Consider the following 14,438-nt stretch of genomic DNA (forward strand, 5'->3'; position numbering starts at 1 on the left):
CGCAGCGCACTGGCACCGGACCTCGAGGCTGACCGGCGCTGGGGACCCCCGAGCTGGCGAAGTGCGGGTTCGTGGTGGGGGCCTCAGCAGTCAGCACCCAGGACCACCTTAAGAGCGAGCCCCGCCCCAGGCCCGGAGCTCGGGCTGCGCTGATTGGTGCAAATGTAATGGCTGAAATTGATTGCTGAAATGCAAAACTTGTTGCTGCTTCTCCAGGCTCTGGGCGAGAGGCAGACACAGAGAGGGGAGCCGAGACCCTCGGAACGCCCCACGCAGAGCCCCCCCCGCCAGCCAGGAGAGGGGTGCGCGGACCCCCCAGAGCTGCCCCCGCCCCCCTCCCATTCCGGGCTCCAAGAGCGCAGCCGGAAAGCCTTAGCCTGCTAGCCCAGCGTGGCCCCCAACCCGCGTACGCCCCCCTCCCTGGGTCCGAGGGCGACTTGCGAAGCTCCTCGGCGCGGAGGCAGGGAACCCTAGCCTTGGAGCGACCCAACCCCTCGTCTTGCTGCCCGCCCGCGCCTGGAACGGGGCGCGGAGATCCCTGCGAACTCAGAGACCTAACAGCGGAGGACAGAAGCGTCAGGCGGCGGACGTGGCCGCGAAGCGGCGCGCCGGGGTGCAGCGCACCCGCCGCGGAACAGGGGAGCCGCGCCTTCCACCAACCCTCGGTTTCAACCCCGGGCGCCCGCCGCCTCCTCAGCCCCGCTGAGCTCTCGGCTCTGGGACCGGCACCGGTGATGCCGAGCGGAGCCTCCAGTCCTCCGACCCGCTGAAGAAGCAGTAGCCGCTTGCTCGGGCCGACGGGGACTGTGCGAGCGGATTCTGCTTGGCTGAGGCTCGGGCTGCGGAGCGCGGGGACTCCGGGGGGAGGGGGGAGGGACCGCTCGGTCTTTGCCCCGGCGCCAGCCACGGCTTTGAAGGGTCTCCCTGCTTGGCCCCTTAGCAGCTCCGCCACGGACTCCGGGAGGCTTCAGGCAGCGTCCAGGGGCTCCCCACCCAAACCGATCGGACTTAAGAAGGTGATTGCTCTGCTTTCCCTCCCTCCTTCCCGCCTCCTTCCCCCCACTTAACTTTTTGCCTTCAGTCACCCGCAGCTCCGTCCCCTCCCCGCAAACCCACCCGCGGCTGTGCTAACGTCCCGGGGCATGGGCCCCCCAACACGGCTCCTGGAGGCCCCGCGGCGCCGCAAGATGTGAGAGGCCCGCGTCGGGCAGAGCGAGAGCTTCGGGAGAGGAGCTGATAACCCCCAGCCTTCACAAGCCAGGCGAGGTGGCGGTGCGCGCTGCGCCCCCGCGCTGCTGAGCGTCCCGGAGCGCCCAACCCAGGGCCGGAACGAGTAGCTAGCTGGCCGGAGGCGCGCCGCGGAGACCAGGCTGTCATGCCCTATTGATCTCCCCGCCCCCCGCCAAGTATGTTTGGGCTGGACCAATTCGAGCCCCAGATCAACAGCAGGAACGCTGGCCAGGGCGAGAGGAACTTTAACGAGGCCGGACTAAGCATGAACGCCCACTTTAAGGCCCCGGCTTTCCACGCGGGGGGACCCCCTGGCCCCGTGGACCCTGCCATGAGCGGGCTGGGCGAACCCCCGATCTTGGGCATGAACATGGAGCCTTACGGCTTTCACGCGCGTGGCCACTCGGAGTTGCACGCGGGGGGGCTGCAGGCGCAGCCGGTGCACGGATTCTTTGGAGGCCAACAGCCGCACCACGGCCACCCGGGAGGCCACCACCCCCACCAGCATCACCCCCACTTCGGGGGCAACTTCGGCGGGTCGGATCCTGGGGCCTCGTGCCTGCACGGGGGTCGTCTGCTCGGCTACGGCGGCGCGGCCGGCGGCCTGGGCAGCCAGCCGCCCTTCGCCGAGGGTTATGATCACCTGGCGGAGAGCCAGGGGCCGGAGAGCTTCGGCCCGCAGCGACCTGGGAACCTCCCGGACTTCCACAGTTCGGGCGCCTCAGGCCACGCCGTGCCTGCCCCATGCTTGCCGCTGGACCAGAGCCCTAACCGAGCCGCCTCCTTCCATGGCCTGCCCGCCTCCAGTGGCTCCGATTCCCACAGTCTGGAGCCCCGGAGGGTGGCGAACCAAGGAGCCGTCGACTCGCTGGAATACAATTACCCGGGCGAGCCGCCCTCGGGACATTTCGACATGTTTTCCCCCTCTGATTCTGAGGGGCAGCTGCCTCATTATGCAGCGGGTCGTCAGGTTCCCGGGGGCTCTTTCCCGGGTGCCTCGGCCATGCCTAGAGCTGCAGCCATGGTGGGCTTGTCCAAAATGCACGCCCAGCAGCAGCAACAGCAGCAGCAGCAGCACGGAGTGTTCTTCGAGAGGTTCGGCGGGACCCGCAAGATGCCCGTGGGTCTGGAGCCTGCAGTAGGCTCCAGACACCCGTTAATGCAGCCTCCCCAGCAGGCCCCGCCGCCGCCGCCGCCGCAGCAGCCCCCGCAGCAGCCGCCGCCGCCGCCTCCGCAGCAGCAACAGCCGCCGCCGCCGCCGCCGCCGCCTGGGCTTCTGGTCCGGCAAAATTCGTGTCCGCCTGCGCTCCCGCGTCCCCAGCAGGGCGAGGCGGGCACGCCCAGCGGCGGCCTGCAGGACGGGGGCCCCATGCTGCCCAGCCAACACGCGCAGTTCGAGTACCCCATCCACCGGCTGGAGAACCGGAGCATGCACCCTTATTCCGAGCCTGTATTCAACATGCAGCACCCTCCTCCGCAGCAGACGCCCAACCAGCGGCTGCAGCATTTCGACGTACCCCCGTACATGAATGTGGCCAAGAGGCCGCGCTTTGACTTCCCGGGCAGCGCGGGAGTGGATCGCTGCGCTTCGTGGAACGGCAGCATGCACAACGGCGCTCTGGACAACCACCTCTCGCCCTCCGCCTATTCCGGCCTACCCGGCGAGTTCACGCCGCCTGTGCCCGACAGCTTCCCCTCGGGGCCACCCCTGCAGCATCCGGCCCCGGACCACCAGTCCCTGCAACAGCAGCAGCAGCAGCAGCAACAGCAGCAGCAGCAGCAGCAGCAGCAGCAGCAACAGCAGCAGCAGCGCCAAAACGCGGCCCTCATGATCAAGCAGATGGCGTCGCGGAACCAGCAGCAGCGGCTGCGCCAGCCCAACCTGGCCCAGCTAGGCCACCCCGGGGACGTGGGCCAGGGCGGCCTGGTGCACAGCGGCCCAGTGGGCGGCTTGGCCCAGCCGAACTTTGAGCGCGAAAGCGGCGGCGCGGGCGCCGGGCGCCTGGGCACGTTCGAGCAGCAGGCTCAGCACTTGGCGCAGGAGAGTGCGTGGTTCCCAGGTCCGCACCCGCCGCCGGGTGACTTGCTGCCCCGCAGGATGGGAGGTTCAGGCCTGCCCGCTGACTGCGGCCCGCACGACCCCGGACTGGCGCCGCCCCCTCCGCCCGGTGGCTCGGGGGTGCTGTTCCGGGGCTCTCTGCAGGAGCCGCTGAGGATGCCCGGAGAGGGCCACGTGCCCGCGCTGCCCTCCCCTGGCCTGCAGTTCGGGGGCAGCCTGGCCAGCCTGGGGCAGCTGCAGTCGCCCGGGGCTGGGGTGGGGCTGCCCAGCGCTCCCTCCGAGCGCCGGCCCCAGCCGCCCGATTTCACAGCGCCCGCGCTCGGGGGCCAGCCTGGCTTCCCGTTCGGCGCAGCGAACCGGCAGGCCACGCCGCACAGCGGCCCAGGCGTGAACTCGCCCCCGAGCGCGGGCGGGGGCGGCGGCAGCACTGGCGGCGGCGGCGGCGGGGGCGCATACCCGCCGCAGCCTGATTTCCAGCCCAGCCAGCGCACCTCGGCCAGTAAGCTGGGCGCGCTCTCGCTGGGCTCCTTCAACAAGCCCAGCTCCAAGGACAACCTGTTCGGCCAGAGTTGCCTGGCTGCACTCTCCACCGCCTGCCAGAACATGATCGCCAGCCTCGGGGCCCCCAACCTCAACGTTACCTTCAACAAGAAGAACCCGCCCGAGGGCAAGAGGAAACTGAGCCAGAACGAGACCGACGGCGCGGCCATGGCCAGCAACCCGGGCTCGGATTACTTCCCAGGAGGGACTGCTCCTGGGGCCCCAGGGCCCGGAGGCCAGTCGGGGACCAGTAGCAGCGGCTCCAAAGCCTCTGGGCCGCCCAATCCGCCCGCCCAGGGGGATGGCACCAGCCTCTCCCCCAACTACACCCTGGAATCAACGTCGGGGAACGACGGCAAGCCGGTTCCCGGGGGCGGTGGCCGGGGCCGGGGTCGCAGAAAAAGGGACAGTGGTCACGTGAGCCCCGGGACCTTCTTCGACAAGTACTCGGCAGCGCCGGACAGCGGGGGCGCGCCTGGGGTGAGCCCAGGGCAACAGCAGGCGCCAGGCGCAGCCGTCGGGGGAAGCTCCACAGGCGAGGCACGCGGGGCGCCTACGCCTCATGAGAAGGCGCTCACGTCGCCTTCGTGGGGGAAGGGGGCCGAGTTGCTCCTGGGGGACCAGCCGGACCTCATGGCGTCCCTGGACGGTGGGGCGAAGTCGGACGGTAGTTCCCCGCACGCGGGCGAGTTCGCCTCGGACGAGGTGAGCACGAGCTACGCCAACGAGGACGAGGTGTCATCCAGCTCCGACAACCCCCCAGCCCTGGCCAAAGCCAGTAGGAGCCCTCTGGTGACAGGCTCGCCCAAACTCCCTCCCCGCGGGTTGGGCGCCGGGGAACATGGACCGAAGGCGCCCCCAGCCCCTCTTGGCCTGGGCATCTTGTCTACCTCTACCTCCACCCCCGATAGCTACGGCGGCGGGGGCACGGGCCATCCCGGCACGCCGGGCCTGGAGCAGGTCCGGACCCCAACGAGCAGCAGCGGTGCACCGCCGCCTGACGAGATCCACCCCCTGGAGATCCTCCAGGCACAGATCCAGCTGCAGAGGCAGCAGTTCAGCATCTCTGAGGACCAGCCCCTGGGGCTCAAGGGTGGCAAGAAGGGTGAGTGTGCTGTGGGGGCTTCTGGTGCGCAGAATGGTGACAGCGAGCTGGGCAGCTGCTGCTCCGAGGCCGTCAAGAGCGCCATGAGCACCATCGATCTGGACTCGCTGATGGCAGAGCACAGCGCCACCTGGTACCTGCCGGCCGACAAGGCTTTGGTGGACGGCGCAGACGAGGACAAGACGCTGGCACCCTGGGAGAAGGCCAAACCCCAGAACCCCAACAGCAAAGAAGGTATATGCACTCATTCCCTGTTCCCTTCTCACCTGGCGGATACCCGCCCCACCCCCAGTGCAGGCCTTAGCTTCTGCCTTGAAGGCTCCATGAAAGGGGAGGGTCCCTTGGGGTCGGGAGGGCGCAGGGCCTTCCTAATGCCCAGCTCAGAGCTGGGTACCCTTCCTTTGGTTACACCAAGGGCTCTGTGGGCAGACCCCTTCCCTCCCCCCAGGTGCTGCCAGGTAGATTCTGGTTCCAGAGGGTGGTAACAACATAGGTGGCAGCCCTTTGGGGATTATTGTAGAGTCCCACCCCCTCAAGTTTTAGCTGAGTTGCTGGGTGCCCAGAGCACTAGGCCCCTTCCCTTTCACACTCAGACCCCCTCCTCACCTTCAACATTCAGGCTCGTTCCACTTTTCAGGAGTTGCGTGCCACCCCCCCCCCACCCCCACCCCCACCCCCCACTTCCTGGTAGGACACCTGGGAAGTTGTGTTAATGCCTCCCCATCTTTTCCTAGTCAGCCAACCTACAGCTTGAGTTCCCTTCTGTGTGCCAGCATCTTTGGGAAAAAAAGTTACCAGTTCTGGTGTCTGCAGCATCATTCAGAGGCAACGCCTAATTTGACCTTTGTTCCTAATGAATAACTGTTTTGTCTCTTCTTAACTGTTAGAGTTTCATTGAAAAACTGGAGACTTGTTGTGATGGTAGGAGGCAGGCAGTCTTCAGAGAGCACCTCCTTGACATTTGATGGGGGGGCCGGGGCTGGAGTGGGGTCTACTTGGCAGAGACCAGACCAATCGGCTAGGGCATCATTTGTGTATGGGGATATGGATATATATTCTTAAGACACAAAGGACCCGCGTTTGTCAGTATCTCGCCTGGCTTTGGTGACAGATGTCCGGTCCCAGTTCTCCTTTGCATTCTAAGCACTCTTTCCCCACCAGGCCTGGAGGCCTTTAAGGTGGGTGGGGTGGGGGTCAGTAAATGGACCACCATTGCCGTTAAAATAATAATAGTTTTTTTTTTTAACCTAAAGATGACTGGGCTACGGTAGTTATCCATTTTATTTTTTAATGGGGCCTTTTTACGTAACATCATTTCCTACCTCACCGCCCCCCCCCCCCACAATTCCTACCTTTTTCTTTTAAATACTCACTGAATTTCCTTGGTTTCACCAGGCTGAGTATTACCATGGAGTCAGTAGCTGGCGATTTAACCGTGTCTTAAAAAAATACACCCCCCATCCTCACCTTCTCTTAAGGTTCTTTTCCTCTGCCTTAGTTTTCCTAGTCCACATCCTGCATCTTGCCATCTCTTGACCCAGGGTTTAAGGTGAGTAGGTTTTAGGAGAAGGGGATGGGGGTGGGAGGAGGGGGAGGGGAAGTGCGGCAGGAGTTGGGTGGCTCAGAACTCCGGGCTTTCACGCCCGCCTGTCCCGCGTAGCTTTCCCGCTTGGGTTTTCTAATTCATGAATGCGGCCTTGCTGCTTTTCTCTTTGTTCGCCTACTGCCCAGCCCGGGACGCCGCTCTCTCATTTGAAGCTGGGTGTTTAGCATGCACAGCAGACGCTGCGGCCAGCATCAGCATTCTCCAGGCTTCTCCCAGGCAAGGCCATAAATTGGTTAGTTTGGGACCCTCTGCTGCCTCTCCCTTTTTTCCCCCCTCCCTCCTTTTTAAAATGGAGTTGGACCCAGCATCCTGTTTGCTCTGCCCCCCTTCTCTTTTATTTTCTTGTACACAACATCTCGGGCCTGCCAATCGATAACTGGGTAGCACAAATCCCAGCCCCTGTCACTTCTACCTGGCTTGGTCTGGCTGCCCCTCCCCCTCCCCCTTCTCCCATTCCCCCCTCCCCCCCCCCGCCCCCACAGTAATTAAGACCACATTGGCCAAAATAGGGTGAGAAGAGTTAAAAAGAAAAAAAACCCCACGATTTAGAGAATTAATAAAGAAAAACCAGTAGCGCTTTGCCTGCAAGTTTTTTGAAGGGCCTTAGGTGCAGAGGAATTGGGTGGTTTTAACGAGATTTTTTTTAAGGTGTTGCACTGTTCCCTTCCCAGTCGGACTAATGTTCCTTTGCAGAAAAAAAATGCAGACTGTGAATGAAGAAATGTCATTAAAGAAATGTTTTGTTTTGTTTGTTTCATTATCACAGTCAGACGAAGGAAAATATTTTTTTGGAAACAGATGCTAGTCACTTTGGGGTTGATTTCCCCTGTATACTAAACTCAGACCTCCCCTGCATACGGGAGACGGAAACTTCCTCCAGGGACCCGCTTTGGGGCTGGCCGCCTTAGAAGCCTCGGCAGGGACACCCACTTGACCTCCTTTGTTTTCCACTCTGTGATGTGGGAAGGACAGTTTCCTAGATAAAGCCCCGAATTGAGGTCACTCGCAGCTTCTACAGCCTTGGGGCTGCTAGTTAAGGCTTTATAAGGTATCTGCATATGATTCCTGCTCCCTTACTGGTAGTAAATAAGGATGATTAAACTTTTCATTATGATAACACCCTGCAGCTCCATCTGCACATATTGTATAAATAGGTACACAGAGCCTTCAACGGGCCCCCGAGTGCCCTGGCTGAAAATCAGAGTGAAGTGCACCACTTTGAAATAGAATTGAGAAAAAAAGAATTGAAAGGAAAGCGTCCTGCTTTTCCATAAACACATGCCCAGGGGCCCATCAGCCATGAAGCAGCTTTGAATATACCTTTTCCAGGTTCCAGCCCCAGCGAGCACTTTCTTTGACCGCCTGCCCCCGCCTTTCAGGCAAAGCCCAATTTTGTAATGATATTTTATTTTGTCACGCCATAAAACACGCCAGTACTAATGTGATTAAATATTAACACTGTTTCTGAAATTCTTCGCTCCGATGACAAAATACTAGTCGGTCTTTAACAAAATGATCGTGCTCAGGTTGGAGAGAACGAATAAGTCTTTAGAACTGCACAAGCTGTGTAGCCACTGGGACGTGCCCGGATTGTCTTATGGGGTTTAGATGTCCTTTGGAGGGGAGGGAAGTCTACTGGCAAGTAACACTTCTCACAAAGTCTAGGCCAGAATCACATGTGATGATGATTTTTTTTTAACCAGGAAAGTAAGCCTTTCCAAATTATGCTTCCTCTGACTTCTTAACCCGCCAAACAACTCTTATATCATAAAGCTCTACGTCTCATCATGAGATTCTGTTTGCACAAAGTTGGGGTGGGGGAAGGGTGAGGTTGTGCAAAGGGAAAAAAAAACACAACAACCAAAAAACCAGCCTGAGTTTGGGCCTATTCAGACATCTATTAAATCAGTGAGGATCACATAAATTTGAAATTAGTTTGCAAAATCATCCACCTATCTTTGTAATAGCTGTGTGGCTATGGAGGAATTTCAAAACAGAGAAGGAGAAATAATGATAGTTTGTAGATAAAGGATATTAAGCCTAAAAAAGTATGTCCCCCGCCCCCACCCCCGGCCCCTTACAATTTTCAAAACTTGAATTAACTGTATTCCCATAATAAGTTTACCATTGCCAAACTTCTATTCCGTTGGTTGTTCTCTATCTTGAAATCCGGAGATGTCTAGAAACGCTCTCACACACAGTGAAACGGGAGAGGTCTCCGTATACACTTTTGCATGCAATTCTGCCGTTTTTGGAGGTATGATATTTTTACAGTGATGCGGGAGAAATTTTTGGAATTTCATGCTTCTCTCAGTGTTCCAGTCGGAACACAGTAAGCAGTGCTAAGAAATACTAGTCAGACAGGATTTGCACATTGAATTTCCTTAGACATGGGGCAGGCTTGGGGTAAGAGCGGGAGGGCTCCTAGTGCTGTTTTTCTGAGTCATTTCCCTCACTCCTTACACCGTGGAGAGAATTTTTAAGGCTCCCTCAAAGTGGTTTTGGGAAGGCAAGGAGCCTCTCACTCCTGTTTCCCCCAAAAATCACCCAGCACGGGTTGCATGCCTTCATGTGACTTTTGCAGCATCCGGAAGATGTAACCCAAAACTTCGCAGGTGTTAATCAGGGGTAATGTAAACACATAAGAGCCCCCTTTGTGCAGCTGACGGTCTGGGCCTGCCTGCTCCCTGGCTAGTCCGGGACATACTACTACTCTTCTTTGGTGCTTGTTCAATATTTCATGGTTGTAATAAACCTGTCTTCTTTGCCCGCATCCTGACATAAAATCCCCACCTAGCACACATTTGCAATTATACATTTCTACTAAATATTAATAAAGGACAAGGATTTCTAAGGACCTGAAGCTTATTGGTGTTGAACTTATGGTTTCTGCCACTGGATTTTTCTGGCTGTTTTGATTTTAAATAGCCTCTGCCTTCTAATATGTAATATATACTTATATATTCTCCTATATATATATCTATACAATATTTGTAGATTGAAGGCATTTTCTCAGGATAGCTTTCTTTAGCTTTCTTAATTTAAATCTAAATTCATTTAGATTTCTTGTGAGGCCCCTTCAGACCAGAAGTAAGAGACTGTTGCAATGTACTTCTATCTTATTGAGATTTCTAGGAAAGGAGTGAGGGTTGGTTAATCTAATTTCTCCTTCTAGAATGAAATTCTGTGATTCCTGATATGATTTTGTTTGCCTGACAGAGGTATTTAAATTTCCAAAAAAAATCTTAATAGGTCCTGAAAATACGGCTGCCCTTGCCAAGAAGTTACTTGATACTCTCTGCTGATATAAAATATACATCTTTAATAAACAGTCCAGGAGGACCAGGTGAAACTAGAGGAGGGAAATTCTTCCCACTCTGGAAGGGCAAACTTGAGTGTATCCTTGGGATTTCACAGGATCTCCTGAACTCACTCCATGCTGGAAGCTTTAGCAAAATCACCTTTCTGTCCACTTGAGTGACAATAACCTTGGGTCGTGTTCTTTGCCCAGGGAATGATCTGCTTTGCCGAAAGCATTTAGGAGATAAATATTTCTAGTTAGGAGTACTGTATTTGCCTCGGTTTGGTTAATTTTAGAGATTAAAAGTCTATAGCTTTATGTAATAGGATCAAATGTCCGGGGAGTGTGTAAGGGCAAGTAGGCCTCCCAAGCACACTGCAATATAAAAACACCAAACCTCTTGTGCCAGAGGGGACCTGAATCTATTGGGGGGGTGTCCCCTGTAACTAGTGGGTGCACCTTATATTCTTCCCTCGATGCCCCTCTGCTTGTTCCACCCAAGTCTTCAGTCTGGAAGGGCTGGAATAACCCAGCTCCATCGTTTTGACTCAAGTCAGATTTTGACTTGCCCAGCGATGTGTTTGTTTTAGGATGATGTCTATTTTTAGGCGTGTCTTGGGTGGACAGATTTGAGTGTGGGTTTTGATTGCTAGTGGCAGACATGTTGATACATACGTGAGTGCATGATTGAGAAGAGAGACATTTGGGGGAAAATTTTCAAGTTTCCTTGCCTTCTGGTACACCCTGGAGCCCAGCAAAGTGGTCTGGGGGCTGGCTTGAAAGAGTGTGGTTGAGGTGCGATGTCCGGTCTGGGTCTATCTGCAGCCCACAGGAGGAGAGCAGGGCCCATGCAATTCAGCGTGGGAAGGAGCCCCCCCCCAAACCCCTCACCCCACCCCAGCGTACGCACATATACATATGCATGGCCAAGTGTATTTCCATCAAATCATCCAGCTACTCCTTTAGTTTACCGTTAATCTGCTTTCTGAAAGCAGAGTTGGGGGGCGCGCGGTGGCAGGGAGAGAAACTAAACCTTCAGTCTCTTTGGCCTTAGCTGACAGGTTCTGATTCTGTAAAGGACTGAATGAGCGCAAGTCCTAAAAATAGAGGAGGATTTTGGAGATCCTAATTATGAAATCTCGGCCTCCCGGGCCTCCTGGGCTGGGGGTGACTTTGATCTGGAGTATTTCGGTAGCAGACGTACGTCGCCTCTTGCTGAGTTTTGCGCGTGGAGGTGTCTCTCTGTCTGAGTTCAGCTAACACCACTCTCCAGCCGGGAGAGGAATCTTTGAATTGGTGCCCACCCACCCCTCCCCCACGCCCCCTCCCAGTTGTGGGAAGCGGGCGCTGCTTCTCATTTATGGAAATGCCTCTCCTTTATTGTAATCATTTGGTACCAACGACTTGGCGGAGAGGACGGTGGGCTTCTGAATTAGTCACAGCTTTGCCTTCAGGGACCCTCTGTGTCCTGGTGCACAGCAGCTCAGCCGATGGTCTCCTCAACTCATGAATGGGACCGGAAGGAAGAGATGGCTCTGGGACCCTGGCACATCACGTTTTGCTGGTTGGGTCGCCCAGTGCCGAGGCAGCCCTGATCATTTTCTGCCATCTTCCAGTGACACGACAACACACATCCACACGCAGCCTCACGGGGCCATCAGTGACTTTAGGGTGTGGGTAAGAAGCTACGCCATGGATGTGCACTTCAGGGGCCCAGAACCCCCAGCTTATTTTGTGATCGGGATGGAAAAGCAGAGTTAAGTTTAATATACTTGAACGAGGAGGGGCGTTTGAGAGCCATCATTCTCACGGGGGGTAATTATTGCAGGACTCCGAGGCCTGCTTTGTTTGCTGGCTTGCATTTTAATCAGCGGCCTCTGAGGTTTGGGAAGCAAGTGGAGGGTCTGCTCACAACATGGTGTTTGCCCAGAAAGGACACGGGGTGTGGAGTGGCGGAGAGGCTTCCCAGCATCGTGAAATCCAAGGGGCTCTTTCTGGGCCCGATAGCTTCAAGTTTTGGCCCCGCAAGACCACTTCGAACTGGCATCCCTGATACCTACTACTGGGGGGTCCGTCATAGCCCCAGCATCCCAAATTCTCATTTTCCTTCTTGGCTGAGAAAGCTGGTAGGTTTTCATCACCTCCGCATCCTCACCAAGCAGGATCAGAGGGAGAACTTTATAGTGGTCGTGTGCTGATCCTTTCACGATTTATGCATCATCATAAGGACCCAAATGCCCTTTAAACATAACGGCAATTGAATTTAACAGTTTGGAGGTCTTAGCGCATTCATGATAACAAATTGGCTCTCTGAATGTCCCAGAAGGAACATCTTATGTGGGATAGACTTTTCCCCAAAGAGGGGGAACGTCCAATAAACATCCCAGCACAAACTCACATGGTAGGGGGAAAGCAGGTTTTTATGTTCTGATCATTAAAGCTCAGGGGTCCAGCGAACTCAGCTTGCCCCACTTCCTCTGTAGCTGGTAGGATGGATTGTGTGACCCAAAGGCTCTGTCTTCTTCCTGTCTTTGACATCTCTGGGGAAGATCTTGGACTCTTCATGGAACGATTGGCCCTGGGATTCCGATTCTTAGGAGAGATCACTGATTTTCTGGGTCTCAGTATGACTTACCTCTGCTAGTGTTCAGTTTAAGTGAATCAGGTGTGTCGGAAAATGATTTAGGAAAACAAGGAGACCCTTCTGTGAAGGCATCTTTGGGGCCCACTGACGCGGATGGTCTTTGGAAAGTTGGAGGGAACCAGCTCTTGTTTTTATCCTGCATGTGTCAAACCCCCCCTCCAGGGTGACTCAGAAATAGATGACATTGTCATGCCTTCAGAGGAGATGCGGACTAACTTGGGTGCTGAGACCCTTCTGGGCCTTACCCCACCCTGCTCCCTCTTCCAGCAGACCGTCTTCTGAGAACTAAGTGGCCCGGAGATGCAATCTGAGGACTTAAGATAAGTTTTCCCTTCTAATTGCTGATGATAATTTAAAGAGTGTTTGGGCACGAAGGTTTCATTTGCTCTCAGAGCTTGGGTCAACACTTTCACTGGAATGGGGTGGGCTTGCGCCTTTCTGGCACAGCTGGCTTTGCCTGGTATGACTGGAGGAATCTGTCTGCCCCCAATTTGAGAGCCCCATTGGTGGTGCTCCTGGTCGTATTTGGGAGCTCCTGCAATGAGAGGAGACACACACACACACACACACATGCACACGCACTTGTACACAACACACACACACACACACCCTGCCCCCTGTTCATCCAATCATCCAGGGCAGGGTGAGATGTGGAAAAGATATGACCCTTTAAAGTTACCATGAAGCAGTGTTTTTCAGATGCCCTTGGATCTGGGAACACAAGTATTGTTGAGTGATTGGCAACGACCACCAGGAATAAAATACTTCTGAGGGACCATCTTATGATCAGAGAAGGGCTGGGGAAGTCGGCAGAAAACATAGCCTGCTTTGAAATCCCCAGAGCTCAGCCTTCCAGAGAAAGCCAGGCTTGGTTGAGAGTTCACTGGGAAGTAAGCGGGTTCTACCCTGACCGCATGGGCTGTTGGAAAAGTCCTTGAAATTCAAGGTCCTGAGTCCTGATGTGGACACTCTGTCCTTTCCTCTGAGCCGAAAGGCAGAGAGAGAAACAGCCCCAGTTAGGAAGACTGGATGGAGATGGGGGTGCAGTTTATTTTCTCCTGGGGTGGGGGCAGGTGATCAAGGGATGGTTGGAGAGGGGAGAAGTGTGTCCCTATGAGTCGAAATGTTATTTACTGACACGGGGTTTAGGAGTGGAAAATAATTTGTAAGTGTGGAAGTCATTTTTAATAACACCTCCCGGGCGAGGCTGGGGGTGAGGAAATTGCTTGGGGGCTGGTGTTGGCCATCATAAAGGAAAGAAAGTTCTTGGCTCAACTCTCCCTGCTGGGCCTGGGGCTTCCACGTGACCGCAGATATATGGGGGAAATAGATGTGGGGAACCCAGCCTAGGGCTGATGACCACGTCATGGGTCTCTTAGCTGTCAGAGCCCCTTTCTGTGTAGTTAGTGGCCAAGCTAGCCATGTGGGGCTGGGGTGTGGGGCGCGGGGATGAAGACCCAGATGGGCCCTGGGTGGATCAAGCCTCATAATGTGGCTGTGGCTAACTTCTCCTTCAGAGAAGCTGGTCCCACGAGGCCTGCTGCGGAAGCATCAAGTTTCACAGATGCACCCAGATCTTTCCATAAAAGAGGGACGATGGGGGTGGGAAAAAGGAGTGACCTTTTCCCTGGTGACCCCATAAAGTGACCACTGATGCTTCTCTCCCAGCACTGAGCCTCTTTAGGGATAATCTTGCCTATTACAGACCTTGCAGGCAGGTCCCACTGTCTTAAAATGCAAGCAGTGCCCTCCCACACAATACATACATTTTTTTCCATTTTCTGAATGGTGGGCAAAAAGGGAAGGCAAGTAAACGACAAATTCAGCAAGAGGAAGATTTCCCTGACTCGAGATAAGCCAAGTGTGGAAAGGAGCTGGATGAATTAGAGGTTCACTTTCCTCCCCTTCAGGGGACCCACGGTCCAGCCATCAGCAGGCCTAATTGGCTCAAAG

General features: G+C 55.8%; 1 protein-coding gene across 1 annotated transcript in view; it reads left to right on the forward strand.

Annotated features, from left to right (window-relative positions):
- Window positions 1-227: 227 nt before the first annotated feature.
- Window positions 228-14,438, forward strand: part of MN1 (MN1 proto-oncogene, transcriptional regulator) — a 46,901-nt gene continuing 32,690 nt past the window's right edge. Inside the window, exon 1 of the mRNA XM_059894826.1 lies at window positions 228-5,168. Within this exon, the coding sequence (XP_059750809.1) occupies window positions 1,409-5,168 (3,760 nt within the window). The 5' untranslated portion in view covers window positions 228-1,408. The remainder of the gene's footprint in view (window positions 5,169-14,438) is intronic.

This window comes from Balaenoptera ricei, chromosome 14 (genome assembly GCF_028023285.1).
Source record: "Balaenoptera ricei isolate mBalRic1 chromosome 14, mBalRic1.hap2, whole genome shotgun sequence".
NCBI lineage: Eukaryota > Metazoa > Chordata > Mammalia > Artiodactyla > Balaenopteridae > Balaenoptera > Balaenoptera ricei.